This window comes from Morus notabilis, unplaced genomic scaffold (genome assembly GCF_000414095.1).
Source record: "Morus notabilis unplaced genomic scaffold, ASM41409v2 Scaffold843, whole genome shotgun sequence".
Lineage (NCBI taxonomy): Eukaryota > Viridiplantae > Streptophyta > Magnoliopsida > Rosales > Moraceae > Morus > Morus notabilis.
Genome location: NW_010361268.1, coordinates 920,080 through 943,813, shown reverse-complemented (window position 1 = coordinate 943,813; position 23,734 = coordinate 920,080). Strand labels below are relative to the sequence as shown.

General features: G+C 34.6%; 1 protein-coding gene across 1 annotated transcript; it reads right to left on the bottom strand.

The window, feature by feature from the left end:
* Nucleotides 1-10,137: 10,137 nt before the first annotated feature.
* On the bottom strand, nt 10,138-11,142 carry LOC21408457 (protein LURP-one-related 5). Its single transcript, XM_010098924.2, has 2 exons — nt 10,907-11,142; nt 10,138-10,657 (listed from the first exon to the last, which is right to left on the bottom strand). Exons 1-2 carry the CDS (start codon nt 11,129-11,131, stop codon nt 10,265-10,267), a joined length of 618 nt encoding a protein of 205 aa, XP_010097226.1. The 5' UTR covers nt 11,132-11,142; the 3' UTR covers nt 10,138-10,264.
* Between the last annotated feature and the right edge of the window lie 12,592 nt (nt 11,143-23,734).

Sequence of the window (23,734 nt, the reverse complement as noted above, 5' to 3'; positions counted from 1 at the left end):
GAAAAATAACCAATAAACAAACATATAAATAACAAAGAAATAATAGACAAGGTTTTCTGATAGCTGGGCCGGCACTGCTTTGGATGAAGTGGTGATCCAAGACCAGTTGAGCAGGTGGGCTGATTTCCAGGCCCAAGAAGAGCCATTTCAGATGGCTGAAACGACAGAGGAGGGATGTCGTTTGGTGACTAAAATTAATAAAGGAGAACCATCGAAGGAGACGATTCCAAATGTGGAGATGCAGAACACACGTGAGGGCAGAGCACGCAAAAAGCCAGGCAGATTCAAGGATTTCATTATGGCGTGAGCCTTGAGTGATTTGCGGAGGCCGTAACCGTTTCTGTTATTCCTTATTTTCTTAGTATTTCTTATTTCAGCAAATAATTTGTTAGGTGGGTTGGGAGAGGTATAAATGGGGAATAGATTCGTAATTTGGGGATTATCGATTATCACGAAGAGAGTTCTTCATTGTAAGGAGTTGGACACTGACTCGAAGAGTGCATTTTCAATACGATCTTTACCATTTTTCGTATCACTGGTGCTTTCATTGAGAGACGCCATGAGAAACGAAGAACTTGCAGAGATCATGAGGGCTATGGAGGCAAGTGTCAAGGAGCATGCTGAAGGACAGTTGCAGAAATTAACTTCTCTCTTAGAACAACACATGGCAAGCATGGAGTTGCGTCTGGCTCAGGTCTCTCAGACGGCCAAGGATTCTGAGATTTATTCGGCGGTTTTTCCGGCCAAACAGGCGGATTGGCGGAGACCAACCAGACGATTGGAGGGCGTGGAGTTTCAGAGGGATGAATGCCTGATCTGAATGCGATCTTGAGAACCTTGCGGGTGGATGTGCCCCGGTTCGATGGGAAGGAGGTGGAGAATTGGATTTACAAAATTGACAAATTCTTCACCATGCACCAGATCGATCCAGCGACCCGTCTTGAGGTGGTGGCTTTCCATCTTGATGGGGAACCAGCAATGTGGTACCAATGGATGGAAAGAGGTGGAGCTCTCACTGGTTGGGATGTTTTCCTCTGTGAGCTGCGAAAATGATTTGGAGCGTCAATTTATGACGATCCGTTGGGAAGAATTGTGAAGCTAGTTCAGACGGGAATAATATCTTAGTACTGCGCCGAGTTTGAGAATCTGATGACCCGCATCACTGGGGTATCCGACGCAATGTTTCTTAACTTCTTTATTTGGGGGTTGAAGTTGGAAATTAGGAGGGAACTGTTAATAACTCACCTGGGGAGTTTAGCTGAGGCTATGGCCAAAGCCCAGCTGTTCGAAGATCGGAATGAGGACTTGATAGGCCGGACAAGGCGCGATGGATACCGTGTTGTGGACGGGAACAACTGCGGAATGTCTGGGGAAATGGTGTCTGGAGTCAAAACTGGCGTAACAGGGAATACTTTCCAAACAGGGCCGACGAGCTCCCTTCAACCAAAACGAGGTGATACTTTCCAAACAGGGAATACCAAGCTGCCCATTAAGCGTCTCACACCTGCTGAGATTCATGAGAAACGAGTGAAGGGACTCTGTTTTAGCTGTAATGAGAAATACCACCTTAACCATTGATGTAAGAATAGGGTATTACTCATGTGTGGAGAGGGAGGTGATGGTAATTCCAATGAATACCCAGGCGCAGGATCAGAAGAGTCAGAGCGTGAAGAAGAAATTGAAGTAAGCCTCAACACTTTTTCAAATTCTGTGAATCCCCATATTTTTTGAATTTCTGCGAAATTAGAGACAGAAACATTGGAAGTGTTGATTAATACGGGTAGTAACAACAATTTCATTCAAGAAGCATTGGTGGATAAACTGGGACTTACTTGGGAATTGGCTAAGCGTTTCAAGGTTTACATGGGGAATGAGCAATCTCTGGTTTGTGACAGGAAATGCGTGGGTGTGGAATTGGAATTATAGGGAAATAGATTCACGGTGGATCTATATATCCTTCCAATTTGGGGGCTGGATATAGTGTTGGGTATGCAATGGTTAAGGACTTTAGGGCCCTGCATTCATGATCATAATGCCGTAACCATGGAATTTCAATGGAATGGGAAGAGTGTGAAGTTATCTGGAAGTACTGAGGTATAAACACGGCAGGTAACTTTTTCACAGCTGAATTCTTTGATCAGCGGGGGAGCTGTGAGCAGTTTTTACCGAGTGTTGGCAGTGCCACAGGGAAAACAGCCAGTAGAGGGGGCAAATGTGGTGGAAATCGCCCAGATGGAAGCCTTACTACCAGCCATGGGGAAGGGCATTATTAGAAGGTTTCAGAAGGTTTTCAAAGAACCTTCACAGTTACCTCCTACCAGGACTGTGGATCACCGAATTTTCCTGCAGCCCGGAATGGCTCCAGTGAACGTTAGGCCCTATAGATATCCTTATTTCCAAAAGGACATCATGGAAATATTGGTTAAAGAAATGTTAGATTGTGGGTTCATACGACATAGCAGCAGTCTGTATTCTTCGCTGGTGTTATTAGTCAAGAAGAAGGATGGATCTTGGAGGTTTTGTGTCGATTACAGAGCTCTCAACGCGATAACTGTCAAGGATCATTTTCCCATTCCCACAATAAATGAATTACTCGATGAGCTAGGGGGTGCCATGGTGTTCTCCAAGTTAGATCTTCGGGCGGGGTATCACCAAATACGGATGGATATGAGGGACGTACATAAAATAGCGTTTTGAACTCACGAGGGACATTATGAGTTTGTTATAATGCCATTTGGGTTGTCTAACGCCCCATCGACGTTCCAAGCCGCCATGAATCAAGTTTTTAAGCCATTCCTTTAAAAGTTTGTCATCGTCTTCTTCGATGATATATATTCGTTTATAGTAGGAGTTTGGCTGAGCATGTGACACATCTCCATGAAGTACTGCAGCGTCTATTGCACAATAATTTTTTTGCAAAAGGGAGCAAATGCCAGTTCTTCCAAAGAACCATTGAATACTTGGGGCACTTGGTCTCACCGGAAGGAGTCCGCACCGATCCGTCAAAGGTGGAGGCCATGGTTAGCCGGCCAGAACCGAGGAATTGGAAGCAATTACGAGGATTTTTGGGACTCACAGGATATTATAGGAGGTTTGTAGCAGGGTATGCAACTATTGCCGCCCCACTCACAGAGTTGCTAAAGAAAGATAGCTTCGTTTGGGGAGAAAAGGAGATCGCAGATTTCGAGCGGCTCAAACGGACCATGATGGAGACCCCGGTGTTGCGCCTCCCGGATTTTACGAAGGAGTTTGTGGTGGAAATGAACGCTTCCAGTGTTGGCATTGGCGGGATACTTATGCAGGACGGTCACCCAATGGCCTTCTTCAGCAAGAAACTCGGCCCAAAAATGATGGCCGCATCGACATACTTGCGTGAGCTAAGGGCAGTGGTACAGGCTGTTGCAAAGTGGCGACAGTATCTTCTCAGGCGGCACTTCCTCATCAAAACAGACCACAAGAGCCTAAAAGAGCTGTTGACCCAGGTGATTCAAACACCAGAACAGCAATACTACTTGCGGAAATTGATGGGTTATCAATTTACAATTGAGTACAACGCAAGTTCAGAGAATTCAGCGGCGAACGCCCTGTCTCGGCGGCATGAGACTCACAATACTCAGTTTTGGGCTGCTTTTTCATCTGTCAGGTATGATTTTTTGCAAGCCTTGCAGCTTGAAAATTTAGAATGTGAGGATTTGAAGGTTTTGCGACAACAATTGGAGAATGGAGATCTCACAGACGCAGAATACACTAGTCGGGATGGTATTATTTTTCATAAAAATAGGTTCTTCCTTAGCAAAGACTCCAAACTGAAGGGACTTATGCTTAAGGAATTTCACGAGACCCCTACATGAGGACATGCTGGGAACGAGAGGACTTATCAGTGCCTATGTGCAAATTTTTATTGGCAGGGAATGTGGAAGGATGTCAAAGAATTTGTTGCTAATTGTATGACTTGCCAGACTATCAAGTACTCTACTACATCACCTCAAGGACTACTCCAGCCGTTGGAAATTCCTGAAAGAGTATGGGAGGATCTAGCTCTAGATTTCATTGTTGGGTTGCCAAACTCAAGGGGCAATACAACTATTTTGGTGGTTATTGATCGTTTAACTAAGTATGCTTATTTCGGAGCGCTACCTACATCGTATACGGCCACTAGAGTAGTGGAACTTTTTTGTCACATGGTAATCAAGCTGCATGGGTTGCCTCGGACTATAGTCTCAGATCGGGACCCCATTTTCACTAGTCAGTTTTGGCAGAAGCTTTTTGAGTTCATGGGCACAAGGTTGAAGATGAGTTCGGCTCATCACCCGCAGACCGACGGACAAACGGAAGTGTTGAACCGTTACCTAGAGCAATATTTAAGAGCCTTCGTTGCAGAACATCCAAAAAAATGGAGGGAATACCTAGTGTGGGCGGAATACCATTATAATACCAGCCACCAATCTGCTATTGGAATGACACCCTTTCAAGCCTTATATGGGCGACCACCTCCTTCGATCCCAGCTTATGTAAAGGGCACTTCACCAATCCAAGCTGTGGATGAGAGCTTAAGCAACCGAGATCTTATCCTGCAGCAGCTACGACAGAATTTGGAGCGCGCTCAAAACATAATGCAGCAAATAGCTAACAAGCATCGCAAGGAAGTGCACTTTCAGGTTGGCGATTTGGTGCTAGTGAAGTTGCAGCCATACCGCCAGTCCACGGTAGCTAAGCGGTTGAATTCGAAGATTTGTCGCCGATATTTTGGGCCTTTTGCTATCATTGCTCATGCAGGACCGGTGGCGTATACTCTTCAGCTGCCGGCAGAAAGCAAAATTCATCCAACCTTCCACGTCTCCTTGCTCAAGGCGTACAGAGGAGGGCAAGCCGATACAAACTATCCACTTCCTGAATTCAGCCGGACCAATAGGCCACTGATAGCACCGGTAGCCATACGGGGGAGCCGCATTATCCATAACTGTGGCAAAGAGGAGAGGCAGGTCTTGGTGCAATGGTCTCATAGTCCACCGGAGGACGCTACATGGGAAGACCTTGCTGCTTTCAGCAAGCTGTACGACATGCCCAACCTTGAGGACAAGGTCGTTTTTGAAGGGAGGGAGAGTGATAGCTGGGCCGGCACTGCTTTGGATGAAGTGGTGATCCAGGACCAGTTGAGCAGGTGGGCTGATTTCCAAGCCCAAGAAGAGCCATTTCAGATGGCTGAAACGACAGAGGAGGGATGTCGTTTGGTGACTAAAATTAATAAAGGAAAACCATCGAAGGAGATTATTCCAGATGTGGAGATGCAGAACACATGTGAGGGCAGAGCACGCAAAAAGCCAGGCAGATTCAAGGATTTCATTATGGCGTGAGCCTTGAGTGATTTGCGGAGGCCGTAACCGTTTCTGTTATTCCTTATTTTCCTAGTATTTCTAATTTCAGCAAATAATTTGTTACGTAGGTTGAGAGAGGTATAAATGGGGAATATATTCGTAATTTGGGGATTATCGATTATCACGAAGAGAGTTCTTCTGACTCGAAGAGTGCGTTTTCAATACGATCTTTACCAAGTATACATGATTGTAAAGCTTTGGCAATAATATGTTATTCAGATTGCCAATTATCTATATACGATCTAAGTTTCATTTATTATTGTTGCTTTCTTTTACATTTCGCAGCAATATGTGTTAAGAAACGTGTTACATATGCTGTGTATATAATATATGAGCATTTGTAACTTGGAAGCATTACAGTCCACCAGGTCTTTCTTTTTCTGTGGAATATTTTGCCTTGCGACTTTCAAGAATAAAAGAATGTCGTAATCTAAAAGATTTTTTCTTTCTAAATGTGGGCAAATTAAAGATATTACACCGACTTTTACATATAGAAGCATTGAGCAAGAAGTGCATCTAATTTTTCACGTAAAAGTGCATATAAGGAGTCGTTTAACGAAGTCCAAAAAGTACGTTTAAAAGTTGTTCAACACGATGCCAAATGTTTCTTTTTGCTCAGCAGAAATTCAAAGCATCGCTGGAGTTTGCTTTTCACAAAGTTTTTGTGGTCAATCGTACACACGAAAAGTCCAATATACTAGGAGGAACATATATCTCAATGACTAAACATTTTTTTAAGGTTTCTTTGTTAGCCTTTAGAATATACAGATTTATGTTGACAAACAAAGAGAAGAAGAATGCCCGTCATGGAAGTTCGAAATATAAGTAAAATGCCTCTATATATCTATATATATATATATATATATATATAAAGCTTTTTTTTAGTCCTTTTGGTGGAAGGTCCTTCCAACGTAACACGTAATTATAAAAATAAAATATAACAGTTATTGAAACGTTAGAGAAAAATAACACTAAAGAGTTTAATTATTTAAAGATTATGTTACTTATTTCCAATGTCAATGTTATTTTAATAATTATCATGTTACGTTTTTATAGGTTACGTGTTACATTAAATAGACGGTCTTTCTGAAAAAAAAAAAAAAAAAAAGAAGCCTATATATGTCTATGTGTGGTTCAGATAAAACTATATAATTTATAGCCTCTTATGAGAATATTTGCAACCACATTTTTATATATGTATGTATACATATTTATTGGTTTTGAGGGCAGGGGTTTGAATTTTAAACATCTCATAGTGTAAATTAATTAGTAGATTATGCGCCTGTACTATTAACCGTGCTATGCATATATGTTTAATTCTCCGATTCCTCTAAAAGATTATATTGATGAATATGATACTCTAAAATTCCTGCCACTGATGAGCCTTTTGCCATTTACATATGAGTTTGACTTGTGGTCTTCATATGCATAGCGTGTGAAGCGGAGATTTCCAACATAGTGGGGTTTTAATAAAATGTCCTTTTGTTCGTGTTTAATCATTTAAATCATGTTATTCTGCCTCTGGATCACTACGAAAATTTAATGTTTTGTCGAAGTTTGTACACACAACGTGGCCACTTTTTGTAAAACTACCAACGGAGATTGGTAAGGTTCAATTGAAAAAAAAAAAAAAAAAAAGTAAAAAAAAAAAAAAAAATTTAAAAATAAAAAAAAAAAAAAAAAAAAAAAAAAAAAAAAAGAGAGTTAGAGAGAAGAGAGAAAAGAGAAAAGAGAAGAAGAGATCAACGGCAAGTGTGTAATGCATGATTCAATCTCTTACCCTAAACAATTACGACAAACACTTCATACTAGTTGCTTTTTTTTTTCTTTTTTCTTTTTGTTTTTTTAGAACCCTTTGGTGTAGAGGATTAGATAGGATTAGATAGGATTAAATATTAATTGTGTTTGGTGAATATTTTTAAAGGACTAAATTGAATAAATTTTTGTTCAGTCAATGCTAAAATCCCTTAGAAGGGGATGTTGCTATTCCTACTAAAACACATGATAACTTTTAACTAGAGCACATTGTGAAAAGCATTAAAGACCTATTTATAATTTTTTTTAAAAAATTTGGGGCCAAATTATAATTTTTTAAACATTGAGGGATCAAAATGAAATTTTTATATGAGGAAAATATTTTTTAAAATTATATTTTACCCCTAAAGTTTTATAAAATTACAATTTGATCCTAAAATTTAATTTTAAAAAAAAAAACACTCTTATCCTAATAATACAATCCCAAACATAGATTGGATCAAACTAAAATTAATCCTATCATTTCTTATACATTCCAATTTATTACCTTAAAACTATCCTAATGTTTGTCTATCTTGCGTACAAAACGGGGCCTTGAGGGATACAAACATCAGTTCATATAGTAAAGATCAAAAGCAACAAATTAATAATAGTGTTTTCTATAAGAGGTAGGCTAACAAGGAATATGAAGTTAAAGCATATCTTCATCAATATTGTCCGCATCTTACAATTTAGAAACAATGACAAAGTGATCACGTAATAACACATGCAATAAAATAATATTAATAAATAATATTTCATCTAATTAAGCATATTCTATTTTAATAATTAGAGATTGATAAGTGTATAATTATACTACTACCATTCAGTATTAATAAATAAATTAGTCCTATAATGTGTAGGACACATATCCTTTTTTAGACTATGGTCAGTATATGTAAATATCAATATCAATGCTTTATTCAACATTAAAGGTATGAAACTACTTATCAATTTGATACAATATTATATTTTGTGCTTCGAACATAATACTACTTTAAATGTTAAGTCTACTTTTTTCATGATTATTAAGCTATGCAATTAGTTTATAAGAGTAAATTTTTAATGTTAAAAAAATAATTTAAAAATTACAACTTTTATAATGTTAAAATAAAAAAGGTGAACAGTTCAAACAATAACAATTAAATGCTAAAATTTTGTTATTCGTAAACAAAAATATTAAAATTTTGCATATACTATACTTGGTGTTATATTTAATACTAGATATGTATATAGTGTCAGATTAAGTATAAAAAATACCACAATTTTAAATAGTTATCGTCCCACGTGAATATTAAAATCTGATCATAAGAAAGAAAAAAGAGATAAATACCCTTAGAATGTATGAGTTTTGGATTTATATTCCTTACACTTGATTAATATCCTTTAATCAAAAAATTATATAAATTAAAAGGGTATTAATTAAGAATAAAGAATAAAAATCTTAAAATAATACATTTAAAATGTGAGTTCACTAATTTTTTTTAACAAGAATGATTTAATATTTTATTGAAAATGCTTTTACCAAGGATGATATTGCGAGTTCAAATCTCACTCTTCAGTTATTTTTTACAGTACCATTTCATGCATGGAAAAGAAATTTGAGGCAATAAAATGAGACAAAACTGTGAAATAAATTTTTGATAATTTGATTCTGCTTTAAACTCTTCGTACATATGCAATGTAGAATAGCTTTCCCAACTTATCATCTTCAAATGTCTCTAAAAGTCCGTGTTCTGAAATGAGTTAACAGCCTCAAATTTTGAGGTTTAAAGTCAAGTACGACGTGTAATTTGAGGACGAGAACAATCAGTTGTTGTTGTTGTCAAAATGTCAATATTCTTGAGGCCCACATATCGGTTATGTCCAATTTTATTTACACACTAGATCGAGACCTCTAATTTGAGTACAATGAAGTCAATATGACTTTTCGCAAATATCTTCCCACGATTATGTGACTGTCGACTAACACAAACTTTTAAGGACCACACAAATTTATATTTAAGCAAACAATTTTCTTCTAATTGGTGGAAAAATTCGAAGCTATCTTTCTTTCTGCCTTGCTTTTCCCTCATTGTTTACGTTGTTTGATAGTTTTTATTGTTTAATAGAGCGTTTAATTATAAGTATTTTTTTTTATTTTTAACTGTTAAATTTATATTATGAATTATTTATTCTTCATGTATTTTTAATTTAATATGATTTTAATTAAAATTAATAGTCAAAAACTGAGGTAAAAAAAATCTTACCAGAAAAGTTGCTTCGTAATCTTACACTTCTTTGACAATAACCAAGGAAAGAATCTTACAAAAATAAAAACATAAATATTATGCACGTTGGAAAACGCTAGCCAAACATAAGTTCCTTTTTTGCTCTAATTGCAGTTCGGCATTGTTGTTGGATGCTGATTTTAAGTTATTATTGTTAAACTCTATTTTAATTAAAATAAGATAAGTTTTCTAATTATTCGCTTAAATATCACAAACTTTTATTAAAAATTATTTGATCAATATGCACGATACCGAATTTTACAAAAATATTTTCAATAACTATTAGATATTTAACCTAAATGAATATACTTATCCCCTTAAATAAAAAGAATAGTAAAACGAAAATTACATATACAGATATATATTAATATTGTTGTAAAAAGTTCTGATGTTAGCCTTAAATTTAATATTAGAAATACAATAAAATTTAAATTTAAATTTAAATAACCATGCCTATTTTATCTTTACATATTTTCCTTTTTCTCAACAATCTAACCAATAGTTTATCAAACCCCTAATATTCTTAATATATCACAATGATTTTTTACTAACAAAACAGCTCGGAACGAAAATTCTAACCTCACCTTACTCTTTTGTTTCTTGGGGGATTTAATTTTTTCAAAATTTCTATATGTTACGTAATTTCAGGAAAAAATAAGAGAAAAACATATATAAACACATTTCCATATTTCCAGCTTAAAAAAAAATAAGAGTTCAAATATCAGAACACAGAAATACGAAGACACATTTATTACAAGCATACAATATTAAAAAAAAAAAGAAAAAAAGCTAAGGCCTAAGCTCCGATTCTTCTCTTCGTTTTATTTATTCCGCTGTGGTGGGTACCACCTCAGCTCCACCAGGGAAATAATCTTCACCGGCGATCTGATCAAGAACAAGCACCAAGCCCATGGCAAAAGCACCATCAAAGCCAGGCTTAAGGCAGAGAGAGAAAACGTCCTTCCCAAGCACCACATTAGTGGAAGCATCCACTTTGCGTCTGATCTCAGCCACTATTTCCTTCCTTGCATTGAAAATCGTGCAACATCGTTGTGCAAACGACCCTTCGATCTGGTACTCCTCCCCTGGCCTCCCATACACCTCTACCGTCACTCCTGACCGTCCGATTATCGATGATCTCTTCACGCTGAAGATCGGCTTCTGGCCGTCCGTTCTCTCCCCCAAAAACCCTTCCCACCGTTGATGCAAACTCGGCCTCTGTTTTATTTATTAAAAACAAAAAAAAAAAACAAAAACAAAAATCAGGAAACATTGCCCACTCGCCGAGTTAACTCGGAAATATGATCATGAGCCTAGCGAGTCACCAGAAAATCTTGTGGAAAACAAGATTCAAATCGGTACCCATTAATCTAAATTGAAAACTGAGCAAACCCTTTAGAAGAAATAACCCAATTCATACAAATGCGTATTGTCGGCGAGTTCACTCACTGAGATAAAATTTTGTACCTTTCGACGAACAGTAAGGAGGCAACGGCCATGGGGGTCCATTAGAACGAGTTCATATTTCTCACGGATGTCCGGGCCGTACGTGTCGACTCGGAAGACGAGTTCGGCCTTGGAATCGTAGACGGTGAAGCCATCGCCGGCGTAGAAAAGAGAGGTTTTTGAGACCGTCAGATGGGTCTCTTCCTCGTACACAAACCCAGCTTCCACAACTAATCCTTCTTTCATTTTTTTTTCCTTTCTTGCAATTTTCAAATCTCACACACCAAGAGACGCCCTATTAATTCGCTTCTAATAATAGCTAGGATTTTTAAAAAAATTATTTTTTGAATCTGGGTCGGTGTTGGTTGTTAAAAAGAAGGGAAATTGGACGTTGAAACTTGAAAGGAAAGAGAGAGATATTTGGGAGAGGGAGAGGGGGAGGGAGAGAGAATTTTGGAGCTTGAGTTTGACAGCTTTTCATTACTGATATTTATATTATGGGGATTGTGCGGCACTATGGCACTCTTTTTTTATTCTCTCTAAAAATTTCCCATTTATTACAGTTCTCTTTTTGAGGTTCTCACTATGTGGAGTGTGGGCCCCAAAATATGGGAACTTATCACGAACGCGAATCTAGGGTAGATGGTAGAGGAAGGAATCAGAATACGTATGACTCGGATGACTTGCGAGTCTGGACTCAGCAATGCACTGTAGTGCCATCACCTAGCCTTCATCTCAGTCTGAGCGTAACAGTACATTAATTTTTTTTAAAAATAAATAACATGAAAAAAATTAAAAATATTGTAGTATAGTACTTTTCAAGATTTGCTAAATAGATTAGAATTTTACGATATGAAAAAAAAAAAATTTGTTGATAGGGTATTGTCTTGAAACGTCATGTTTGTATAGATATATAAAAAATAATTTATTTTGCATATGTTTTACTTTAATGTTGTTTTAATTAGATAAATAAGAATACCTTATCATAGAGTTTTTAATTTCTTTATGAGGTTATAAAAAATCATTTCCGATGGTCAATTCATATTTGATTAGGTTGTTTTGGAGTTTATCTTATTTATATCTTTAGATTTTAAATTTATACTCAATTCTTTTCTTGTATTGAATCACTAGTCACATGTCAATTTTGTCTAAAAATCGAATTAAAATACTCTCAACAAAATAGAAATAATAAGAATAAAATTATAAAATATGAGAATATTCCGGTATTTTTCATAATTAAAATAAATTTTTGACCGAGAATGGATAAGTAATTGACATGATTTAAAATGTAGAATTCTAAATGAGACACCATTCGAAATATGAATTATATGATTTTTATATTAAAATGAAGGGTATAAAGATGAAAAAAAAAAACAAAATCTCCCATGCATATAAATAAGCAAAGGTTTACAAACATATAAAATAAAAAAATAAAAAAATAAAATTTAGTGAGGACATATATAAAAATATTCATTTTTAAGGGTTAAATTTTAGTTTGAAAGAAGTCATTGGGAGTGGTCCCCCCCCCCCAAAAGGGTGCTCTATTTATACACATGCCCAATTGTGAAGATAATGATGTTGGGTTGGCGCATTTGAGTTTTGTGTAAATGTATTTTGTGTTAATAAAAAAATGTAATATATATGGTCCCATCGTTTAGAGCGCGTGTCATTATATATGGTGTTCTGTCTTCATGCAAGTTAGCGTGTTATGATTCACAATTGTGAAATCTCTATTTCTTCATAAAAAATAAAAAATAAAAAAAAAATAAAAAAAACCTCTATTTCTTCCATCAACTTCAACTTCGCATAAAAAGAAAATCTAATAGATCCGTTTATTTTATCAATTTGAGTTTAAAATTTGAGTTTTATTATAATAAAAAATTTTAAAAAATAATTACATTTAATTTTTTTATTACAATAAAAAACTCTCACATAAAATCACATCTCAACTCGAATTAAAAACTCAAATTAACGAACTAAATGAGCCTATATGAATCCACTTTTCTATTTCCTTTACTTCATGGGATTCATATATTAATAAGGTCGGCTAATACCTTATTATTATTATAATGATTATTGTTGTTATTATTATTATTATTGCTAAAAAATGAAGGTATTAGGAATTTAGGCATGCACGTGTTATGTCCTATTAATTCATGTCTGTGTATTAAATGGCAAATTAGATATTTAGAAAAGGCAAATAATTTTTTTATCATTATTAATTAAAAGGTAAGCAAAATAGTATGTTCTGAACTTTAAGAGGAAAAAACATGTCCTCACACTTTTTTATTTGTTTTATTTTTTGATAAAAGAGAGAAAATGGCTTCTCTTTTTTTTATAGCAAAACTAAAAAAGGAAGAAAATAATAAACCAATTATTTATTCAAACTAGGATGGCGTTTTTTTTAATTTCAACCAAAAAAGAAAATGGCGTCTCTCTACATACACCTTATCTGATGGAAATTGAAAACAGTTCATTGTGTTCCTAGGGTAGTAATCAACATTCTATAAATTTAAATCATGAGAAAATGGAGTATAGTTCAAATATCATTTTCCTATGGAGAAACTGGAGAGATGAATGTTGTTTGTTTGGGAGGCCAGCAAGCTAGCTAACAATTTGAAATGGGGAAAAATGCAAAGACCATGGAAATACTCTCTCTCTCTCTCTCTCTAGCTAGCTAACAGTTTGAAATGGGGAAAAAATGCAAAGACCATGGAAATACTCTCTCTCTCTCTCGGCGTATTTTTAAATTTCAACCAAAAAAACGGCGTATTTTTAAATTTCAACCAAAAGAAAATGGCGTCTCTCTACATACACCTTCTCCGATGGAAATTAAAAACAGTGCATTATGTTCCTAGGGGAGTAATCAGCATTCTATAAATTTAAATCATGGGAAAATGGAGTATAGTTCAAATATCATTTTCCTTTGGAGAAACTGCAGAGATGAATGTTGTTTGTTTGGGTGGCCAGCAAGCTAGCTAACAGTTTGAAATGGGGAAAATTGCAAAATCTATGGAAATAATCTCTCTCTCTCTCTCACCGGTATGAGAAAAAAATTACATTTATAGGACTGATGTGACCACCGAATTTAAGAGTACGTTTGGTTGATGGATTCAGAATTATTCTCGATTTACGTGTATTTTTTGTGAGAAAAAATACTGTAGCGAGTCACGAACCATGATTCGTGCCATGGCACGAATTTTTGAACCAAACGCACACATTTCCTATACGTACTAGTTTTGTACGCATAGTCTCTCTGTGTAATACATAATATTACATGTGTTAAACTACATTTTATGAATATTACACTTAAATAAATCTACATTTTATGACTGTTACACTTAAATAAATCGAGTGTTACATGTATAAAAGAATGATGTTACACACCAGTATGAGAAAAACATTACATTTATTGGACTGATGTGACCACCGGATTTAAAACATTTGCTATACGTACTGTTGTGTAGGAAAATATGTTTTGCCACATCGGATGACAACCGAGCTCCACATAGCCTTCACTTGCCACGTCAGACAGCGGTCGACGTCTTGGGTTCATTTCTCCCTCCCCTCATTTGTGAAAGAGCCGATCGTATGAGAAAATTCATGCAGCCGTCGACCCCACACGCAGTCGAAGCCTGCACGATTCGGTCTCCGTACACCGGTACCATGGGTGGATCGACCGCGACGGAGACTGTGACCTGTGAAATATAATATAGACGCAGAGGGCAGAACGCACGAGTTTGGATCCACGTCCCAAGAATGACCTCTGAGGTGACAGGGAGCAAATCCGTTGGTTACTTCTGAATTTTGAGAAGGTTAGTAGCATAGGAAATAATTGCCTGCCTATAAACCACCTAGAACGGACCAAAGAAAATCATAGAAGATCCACAGAGGGGCAATAGTGGACAAAGTGGGCGAGTGAACAGTCCAAAAGGTGCTGAGAGGCTATAGTCTAGGCAGGTAGGATAATAGGCTACTTGAGAGAAACCATAAGAGAACCCCCTATCACAGTCCGACCCAAATGTACTCATATGTGATATGTAAGATATAAAAGGGGCAAAGTCACAGAGAGAAAGGGGGGATATTCTTGTAATCTTTGAAGAAAGAAAAATACAATAACAAGTGGATGTAGCTCTTTTCATGAGAGAGTGAACCACTATAACCTCATGTGTTCTTTTCTTTTGTTTCAACGACAAATCTATACGTCTTCAAAATACCTTAAAAAAACACAATCAGTTGCATTTTTCAGATAATATGATCAGTTTTGACCGGTAACCCAACTGATCACCGAGTGATAATCCGGCGTAATCTTGTTGATGAAATTCCACCGTCAACATGTGTGACGACCCTAACTTTTGATCATCATCCTACGTCCATACTTAGCATTACTCATCCTCTACTACTTTCTAATTATAACCTCTTAAAAATTCAAGCTAACTTTTTTTCAACCATTTATACGTCTTAATGCTATAGCATTTTGCTATGCATTCCATAAATGTAATGCCCTCCCGAGCCAGCGGCTAATAATTACGCCAACTCGAGAGAAACGTTAACTTACTTTACTGTATTACTGCTTAAATAGAGAAATAATCTCTATATCATGTACAATCCTCGAACAAATTCTTAAATTTATAAATTAAATAACTTAAGATCTCTTTACTTAAACTCGTCATGAGACTTGAACCACTCTTGCTCAGTCAACTGGAACTTCTACTGAAGCTTACATGCATCACGAGAACTATATGAGCTAAAGCTCAGTAAGTATACCGTAAAATAATTTCCACTTTGAAAATACTTTTCTTTAAACTTTTAGGGCCCTTATGTCTGACATTCATCTTGTGTTATTAGAACCTCTTTATCTTCTATTTGGTGGCTCCTGTCTTAGAATCTCTTATTCCTCAAGGATTTGACCCTTTTATTAACTAAGTCGGTTCGTAATCAACACAAGATTCATTCATATTCTAAAATCTAAAACACTTTCTAAATCGCATGAAAACATGTAAACTATATATAAATTGATAATTTTCATAAACTGAAAACTTTCATGTACTACTGTTCAAGTGATGCAGTAGAAAGTCTACATACAAATTCTTTGGTCGAGATGAAAATCTTTCTCTCGATTTTCTCTCTCTTTCTTTCTTTCTTTCTCTCTTCCTCTATTTCTCTTTTCTCTCTTTTTCTTTCCTCTAGCTTCCTCCATATGAAGGATGGAATGAATCCATCACCTATTTATAGTATGCCATCTTACATTCTAGCCCTTGGATAAAAGTTTATGTGGATAGATCCTAGCCACTGATTCCTTATCTAGTATCTACCCTTGGATTACAAGTGTTTTGGCAAAATCTTGGCCATTGATGAAATTTCAAGTGTCCATAACTTGACAAGTGTCTTTTAGAAGAAAATTTAATCTTTTCTTCTTTTCTGATCTTGACATGTGTCTACTTAGAAGAAAACTTGAACTTTTCTTCTTTCCTGATCTTGACACGTGTCCACTTAGAAGAAAATTTGAACTTTTCTTCTGCCTCTATATGTTGTATGATAAGGCGGATATTATAATGTTTTTGTTTTTTATTTTCTTGTCTTTTACTTCTTATGAGCCCTATCATGTTGTACCATAACGCGCATAACCAGTAAGGAGTGGGGTAGCTAACCAATCCAACTCAGTCACGATTTCATTTCTTTCATAGTCTCATAATAACCTTTCCTTCGAAGGCTGGTACAAACATGATATTTGGTCTCTTACCGTTTATCAATTTTCTCATTGAGACAGTAACTTTAGTTAAATCTTATGACTTTGTGCATTTTTTAGCAGTTTATCATGAGATTGGCATTTCATCAAAGTTTAACTTTTTTTCTTAACTTGACCTTGACTTGACGTCGATACATACTTTCCGTAGGATAAAATTCTACTGGTACTTAAGTCTTACAGATACATGCATAACATTGTACCCAACATTCAGGAGTCATCTTTCACATTCTAGTATACGTCTAGTCTACAATATGCTTGGATTTAGCAACATAGAGAAATAAATTTATTCACGTTGTAGACAAGAAAAACTACTGATACTTACAAAAGTCTCGCTAATGTTGTGTCCTCAGTCTCACTTGATGATTTCCGGCTTCGATCGTTAATCGATCATATTGCATAATTTCCAATCGTTAGATTTAAAATCCAAGATTAATAACTATATTAGAATTTTAATTCAAGAAGATATACAATTCTATATTATGTATTAAATCCCAAAATATCTCCTTTTTCAAGAATGTGCACTAAAACTACACACCCTCCTCAGTCATGAGCCTAATTTTCAGTTTTGGTTAAAAACTGTGAATTCTCATTGTGTTCAGTTTCTATACATTACTGATTATCGAATCGACTTACTTTTCACATCTTAATCCCTTATTCCTCATGAAAACCAGTTTAGTTCAAAATGCTCACACTAAATTTTGACAAACTTTCGCCTATTTTCCTAGGTTTCCCGAGCTAAATTTAGCTCATCTTATCCGTTGTTTCCACCATCAAACAAATTCACATACTTGCTCTTTCAATTACATCACAATTCTTAGGGTTTCACCCAAGTTCCCACAAAATTTCTCATGGCCAAATAGGCTAGAACAAAGTCAACTAATCAAGAATTTCATCATTAATTCACCAGATTTTTTAGTCCTTAATCATCATTTTAAGTAAAAAAATTTCATGCTTTCCACCCTTCTTCCACGTGCAGCCATGGTAAGGAATTGAGAAGAAAAACTTGAAATCTCACCTTAGAGAATGAAGAACAAGCTTCAGTGACTCTATTCCTCGGCAAATTTGTCGATTTCCGGTTAAATCTCATTTTTCCTCACTTTCATGAAATTTCTTTCTCCATTCTCTCTTCGCTAGACTCTCTCTGTTTTTTACAAGAAAAATAGACATATTTGTTGTGTATTCTCCTTTAAAACCGACCATCAAAAGCAAAGGGGGAAAGAATGCAATTTTGACATTTTTTAGGGACTTTATTTTTCTTGTAAAAATTGAACAAAATATCCCAAAAATATATTTTCTTTCCTTCTTCACTAATCTTGGCCGGCCACCTTGCATGCCACATACCTCAATATCAGCCCTTCATCTAATTTTCACTTTAAATCCTAGCCATCCATTCATAATAATTATCTCATTTATGTTCCATTTAATTCCTGTCCGGTATGTGTTTTATCTGCGTTTTTCAGACAGTTGGTCAACTTAGTCAACCTTGACCATTCTTAACTAAATTTTCAAGGGCAACATTTTGGTCGACCCTTGGTCAACAAATTTTGACTTAGTCAACTAAAATCAGTCGAAACCCCAATTTTCTCGGTTCGGCCTTCCGAACCCCTTTTTGCGTCCATTTTTCATTCAAATTGTTTCTAAAACTCTAGAATTTATTTATTTCAATTCTTCCATTTCTTAAACTTATCATTCATGTGTTTTCCCACTTGTGGGCTTAACACAACGTTCCTTGCTTCTTTCTTGAACATAGTTTGAAAATCGATAACTACATCATAATTCAAAATTTTCTGATTTTTAACTTATAACTCGTCATTTCCTATTTATATCAACAAATACTTATCATAAAAGTATTCATATTAATAATACAAATGATTCTAGGAAATATTATCCTAAACAATAATTTCGATAAATTTCTCGGTCATGACAATCACCCCTCCCTAAAAATTTTCGTCCTCGAAAATTTTCGTGTCAAGATTAGGAAAGAAGAAAAGTTTAAGTTTTCTTCTAAGTAGACACGTGTCTTGATCAGGAAAGAAGAAAAGTTCAGGTTTTCTTCTCAGTAGACACGTGTCAAGATTAGTAAAGAAGAAAAGTTTAAGTTTTCTTCTAAGTAGACATGTGTCAAGATCAGGAAAGAAGAAAAGTTCAGGTTTTCTTCTAAGTAGACACATGTCAAGATCAGGAAAGAAGAAAAGTTCAAATTGTCTTCTAAGTGGACACGTGTCAAGATTAGGAAAGAATAAAAGTTTAAGTTTTCTTCTAAGTAGACACATGTCAAGATCATGAAAGAAGAAAATATTAAAACCCTAGAATTGATGTCTTTCAATTCTTTTCCATTTCTTAAACTTATCATTCATGTGTTTACCCACTTGTGGGCTTAACACAACATTCCTTGCTTCTTTCTTGAACATAGTTTGAAAATCGATAACTACATCGTAGTTCAAAAATTTCTAATTTTTAACTTATAACTCGTCATTCCCTATTTATATCAACGAATAATTATCATAAAATTATTTATATTAATAATACAAAGGATTCTAGGAAATACTATCCCATACAATAATTTCGATAAATTTCTCGGTCATGACAATCACCCCTCCCTAAAAATTTTCGTCTTAAAAAATTTTCGTGTCAAGATTAGGAAAGAAGAAAAGTTCAAGTTTTCTTCTAAGTAGACACATGTCACGATCAGGAAAGAAGAAAAGTTCAGGTTTTCTTCTAAGTAGACACATGTCAAGATCAGTAAAGAAGAAAAGCTAAGTTTTCTTCTACGTACGTGTCAAGATCAGAAAATAAGAAAAGTTTAGGTTTTCTTCTAAGTAGACACGTGTCAAGATCAGGAAAGAAGAAAAGTTCAAATTGTCGTCTAAGTGGACATGTGTCAAGATTAGGAAAGAAGAACAGTTCAAGTTTTCTTCTAAGTTGACACATGTCAAGATCATGAAAGAAGAAAATATTAAATTGTCTTCTAAAAGACACTTGTCAAGTTATGGGGACTTAGAATTTCATCAATGGCCAAGATTTTGCCAAAACACTTGTAATCCAAGGGTAGATACTAGATAAGGAATCAGTGGCTAGGATCTATCCACATAAACTTTGATCCAAGGGCTAGAATGTAACATGGCATACTATAAATAGGTGATGGATTCATTACATCCTTCATATGGAGGAAGCTAGAGAGAAAGAAAAAGAGAGAAAAGAGAAATAGAGGAAGAAAGAAAGAAAGAAAGAAAGAGAGAGAAAACTGATAAAATGATTTTCCTCTCGACCAGCGAATTTGTATGTAGACTTTCCACTCCATCACTTGAACAGTAGTACATGAAAGTTTTCAGTTTATGAAAATTATCAATTTATATATATTTTACATGTTTCATGAGATTTAGAAAGTGTTTTAGTTTTCAGAATTTGATATGAATTTTGTGTTAATTACGAACTGACTCAGTTAGTAAAAGGGTCAAATCATTAAGGAATAAGAGATTCTGAGACAGGGACCACCAGATAGAAGATAAAGAGGTTCTAATAACGCAAGATGAATGTCAGACAGAAGGGCCCTAAAAGTTTAAAGAAAAGTATTTTCAAAGTGGAAATTATTTTACAGTTTACTTACTTACTGAGCTTTAGGTCATATCGTTCTCGTGATGCATGTAAGCTTTCAGTAGAAGTTCCAGTTGACTGAGCAAGAACGGTTCAAGTCCCATGACGGGTTTAAGTAAAGAGATCTTAAGTTATGTAATTTGTAAATTTAAGAATTTTTCTCGAGGATTGTACATGATATAGAGATTATTTCTCTATTTAGGCAGTAATATAGTAAAGTAAGTTAACGTTTCTTTCGAGTTGGCGTAGTTATTAGCTGCTGGCTCGGGAAGGGCGTTACATTTTGGTATCAGAGCAATACGTTTCTAGAGATATAGTAGACAAGACGTGTCATGGGACTAAGAACTCAGTCAACCTAGGATTTAACTTTTGAGGAATAGTTAAACCCTCATATTTACTAGACAGTTGTTCATTTTAGAATCATCAAATTTTGAGGATGAAATTTTTATAAGGAGGGGAGATTATAATATCCGCCTTATCAGATAACATATAAATGCAGAAGAAAAGTTCAAATTTTTTTCTAAGTGGACACATGTCAAGATCAAGAAAGAAGAAAAGGTTAAATTGTCTTCTAAAAGACACTTGTCAAGTTATGGACACTTAGAATTTCATCAATGGCCAAGATTTGGCCAAAATACTTGTAATCCTAGGGTAGATACTAGATAAGGAATCAGTGGCTAGAATCTATCCACATAAACTTTGATCCAAGGGCTAGAATGTAAGATGGCATACTATAAATAGGTGATGGATTCATTCCATCCTTCATATGGCGGAAGCTAGAGAGAGAAAGTTAGAAGCAAAGAAAAAGAGAGAAAAGAGAAATATAGGAAGAGAGAAAGAAAGAAAGAAAGACAGAGAAAACCGAGAGAATGATTTTCCTCTCGACCAACGAATTTGTATGTAGACTTTCCACTGCATTACTTGAACATTAATACATGAAAGTTTTCAGTTTATGAAAATTGTCAATTTATATATTTTTTACATGTTTTCATGAGATTTAGAAAGTGTTTTAGTTTTCAGAATATGATATGAATCTTGTGTTGATTACAAACCGACTCAATTAGTAAAAGGGTCGAATCCTTGAGGAATAAGAGATTCCGAGACAGGGGCCACCAAATAGAAGATAAAGAGGTTCTAATAATACAAGATGAATATCAGATAGAAGGGCCCTAAAAGTTTAAAGAAAAGTATTTTCAAAGTGCAAATTATTTTGCGGTTTACTTACTGAGCTTTAGCTCATGTAATTCTCATGATGTGTGTAAGCTCTCAGTAGAAGTTCTAGTTGACTTAGCAAGTAGAAGTTCCAGTTGACTGAGCAAGAGCAGTTCAAGTCCCATGACGAGTTTAAGTAAAGAGATCTTAAGTTATGTAATTTATAAATTTAAGAATTTGTTCGAGAATTGTACATGATATAATGATTATTTTTCTATTTAAACAGTAATATAGTAAAGTAAGTTAACATTTCTCTCGAGTTGGCGTAGTTATTAGCTGCTGACTCGAGAGGGGTGTTACAACACGTACTAGTTTTGTACGCGTGCATGAAATTTTTTTAAAATAATAGATATACGAATTGTTGAAAAAAAATAAGAGAAAAAAAAGGAAAGGAAAAGAGAAACCAAGACAAAACGGGAAAAAAAGTAAAGGAAAACTGGTAAAGCTACCTAAAGCAATAATAAGTGAGAAGAAATATTTTATTAAAAAAAGATAAGAGGATAAACAACACGACATGGGGAAAAGAACAAAGGAAAATAAAAAATAAAGAAATAAAAAGGCATTAATTATATAAAAAAATATCAAAAGGCATAAATAAAAACGATGAGAGAATTAAAAACACAAAATAGAGAAAAAGAATAAAAGAAAGTAAAAAAAAAACATAAAACTTTAAAAATGTTTCCTACGTTAAATTTGAGGGGAGAAACATACAAAACGCTGTAAGAAAAACAAACTAAGATAAAAAAAAATAATAAAATATATTAGGTATTTGAGGGAAAGCAACCAAGAAATAGAAATGTGGGAAGAAATAAAAAAAAATGTGATTAAAAAGGTATAAATAAAAAAGAAAGGAGGACAACAATAAAAGGAAAAACAAAAAATGAATAATGAATAAATGGGGGAGAGAAAGCCGACAAAACTCACAAAATAGAGAAAAAGAATTAAAAAAAGGAAAAAAACGTAAAATGCAAAAAAAAAAAAAAAAAAAAAAAAAAAAAAAAAAAAAAAAAAAAGAAGAACGTTTCCTACGTTGAATTTGAGGGAGAAACATACCAAACGATGCAAGGAAAGCAACTAAAAAAATAATAAAGTTAATATTAAACTATATAAGTTATTTGAGGGGAAGCAACCCAAAAAATAGAAAAGTGAGAGGAAATATAGAAAAGAGATCAAAAAAATGCAGATAGAAAGAAGAAGATAGGAGGAAAAAAAATATATAAACAAGAAAAAGAAAAAAACAAAAGAGAGGAAATCAATGGTGTGTTTAGAATTGGTTTCAAAATGATTTTATTTTCAATAAAAAGTAAAAATGAGATTGTTTTGAAAATCATTTTAGGACCGATTATGAAATTGCGTTTGGTTAGTTTTTTAAGAAATTATTTTGAGTATAATAAAAAAGTGAAATCGTGTTTATTAATTAATATATTATAATATTATTGGTGAGTACTAAAAAATAAAAACAGAAAAGTGAAAACAACTTTTAACTGTTTTTTAATTCATTTACAAAAACTATTATTATCATTGTTTTCATTTTCAAAATATTTATTAAAAAAACGTCGTTTTGTTTTCATTTTCATTTTTTATTTATCAAAATACGTAAAAATCGTTTTTAAAAACGGTTCAAATTGCGTAGAAACGTTTTCACCCAGCCTCCTCCAAAATACGGAATTTTTTTTTTTTTGAACTACAAAATACGTATTCTCCTTTAAGATAGAGATAGAGAATATAGGAATGTGTTTAAACATAGTCAACTCCGAGATCTTCAGGCTCGCACTATAGCATATATAAGTTAAAAAATAATATTATATGGGTATGAATATTTGGTGAGTGCTCCCAAAAGAGGGTCCATGTTTCCACCCAAACAAACATTTCGACCCGTCAAATCCTTCACCATGAAAGAAAAAATAACATTTTGCTACGAAAGAGAATAATATCGTAGCTGCAACTTATTTACCTGGGATTTAATAATACCAAACTCGGCCCACAAGCTTACAATAATGCATGCGATTTACGCGTTTGATAAGTTGATCAACGCTTTCCTTTACAAATTGCTACCAACTACCTACCTTTTTTTTTTTTTTTTTTTTTCTTTTTGGAAAACTAACCACCTATAAAAATAATTAGCCATCTTTATACGTTACCACGACTTATCACAATTATACCTATTAACGTAGGGCATTATTGCGGTTGGTGTTATCATATCACTTAATCACTCTATGCCTAGCGTTATATTGGTGACGATTTTAAGAGGCATTTTGAAATAAAGTACATATAGTATAATTTTAATAAATATT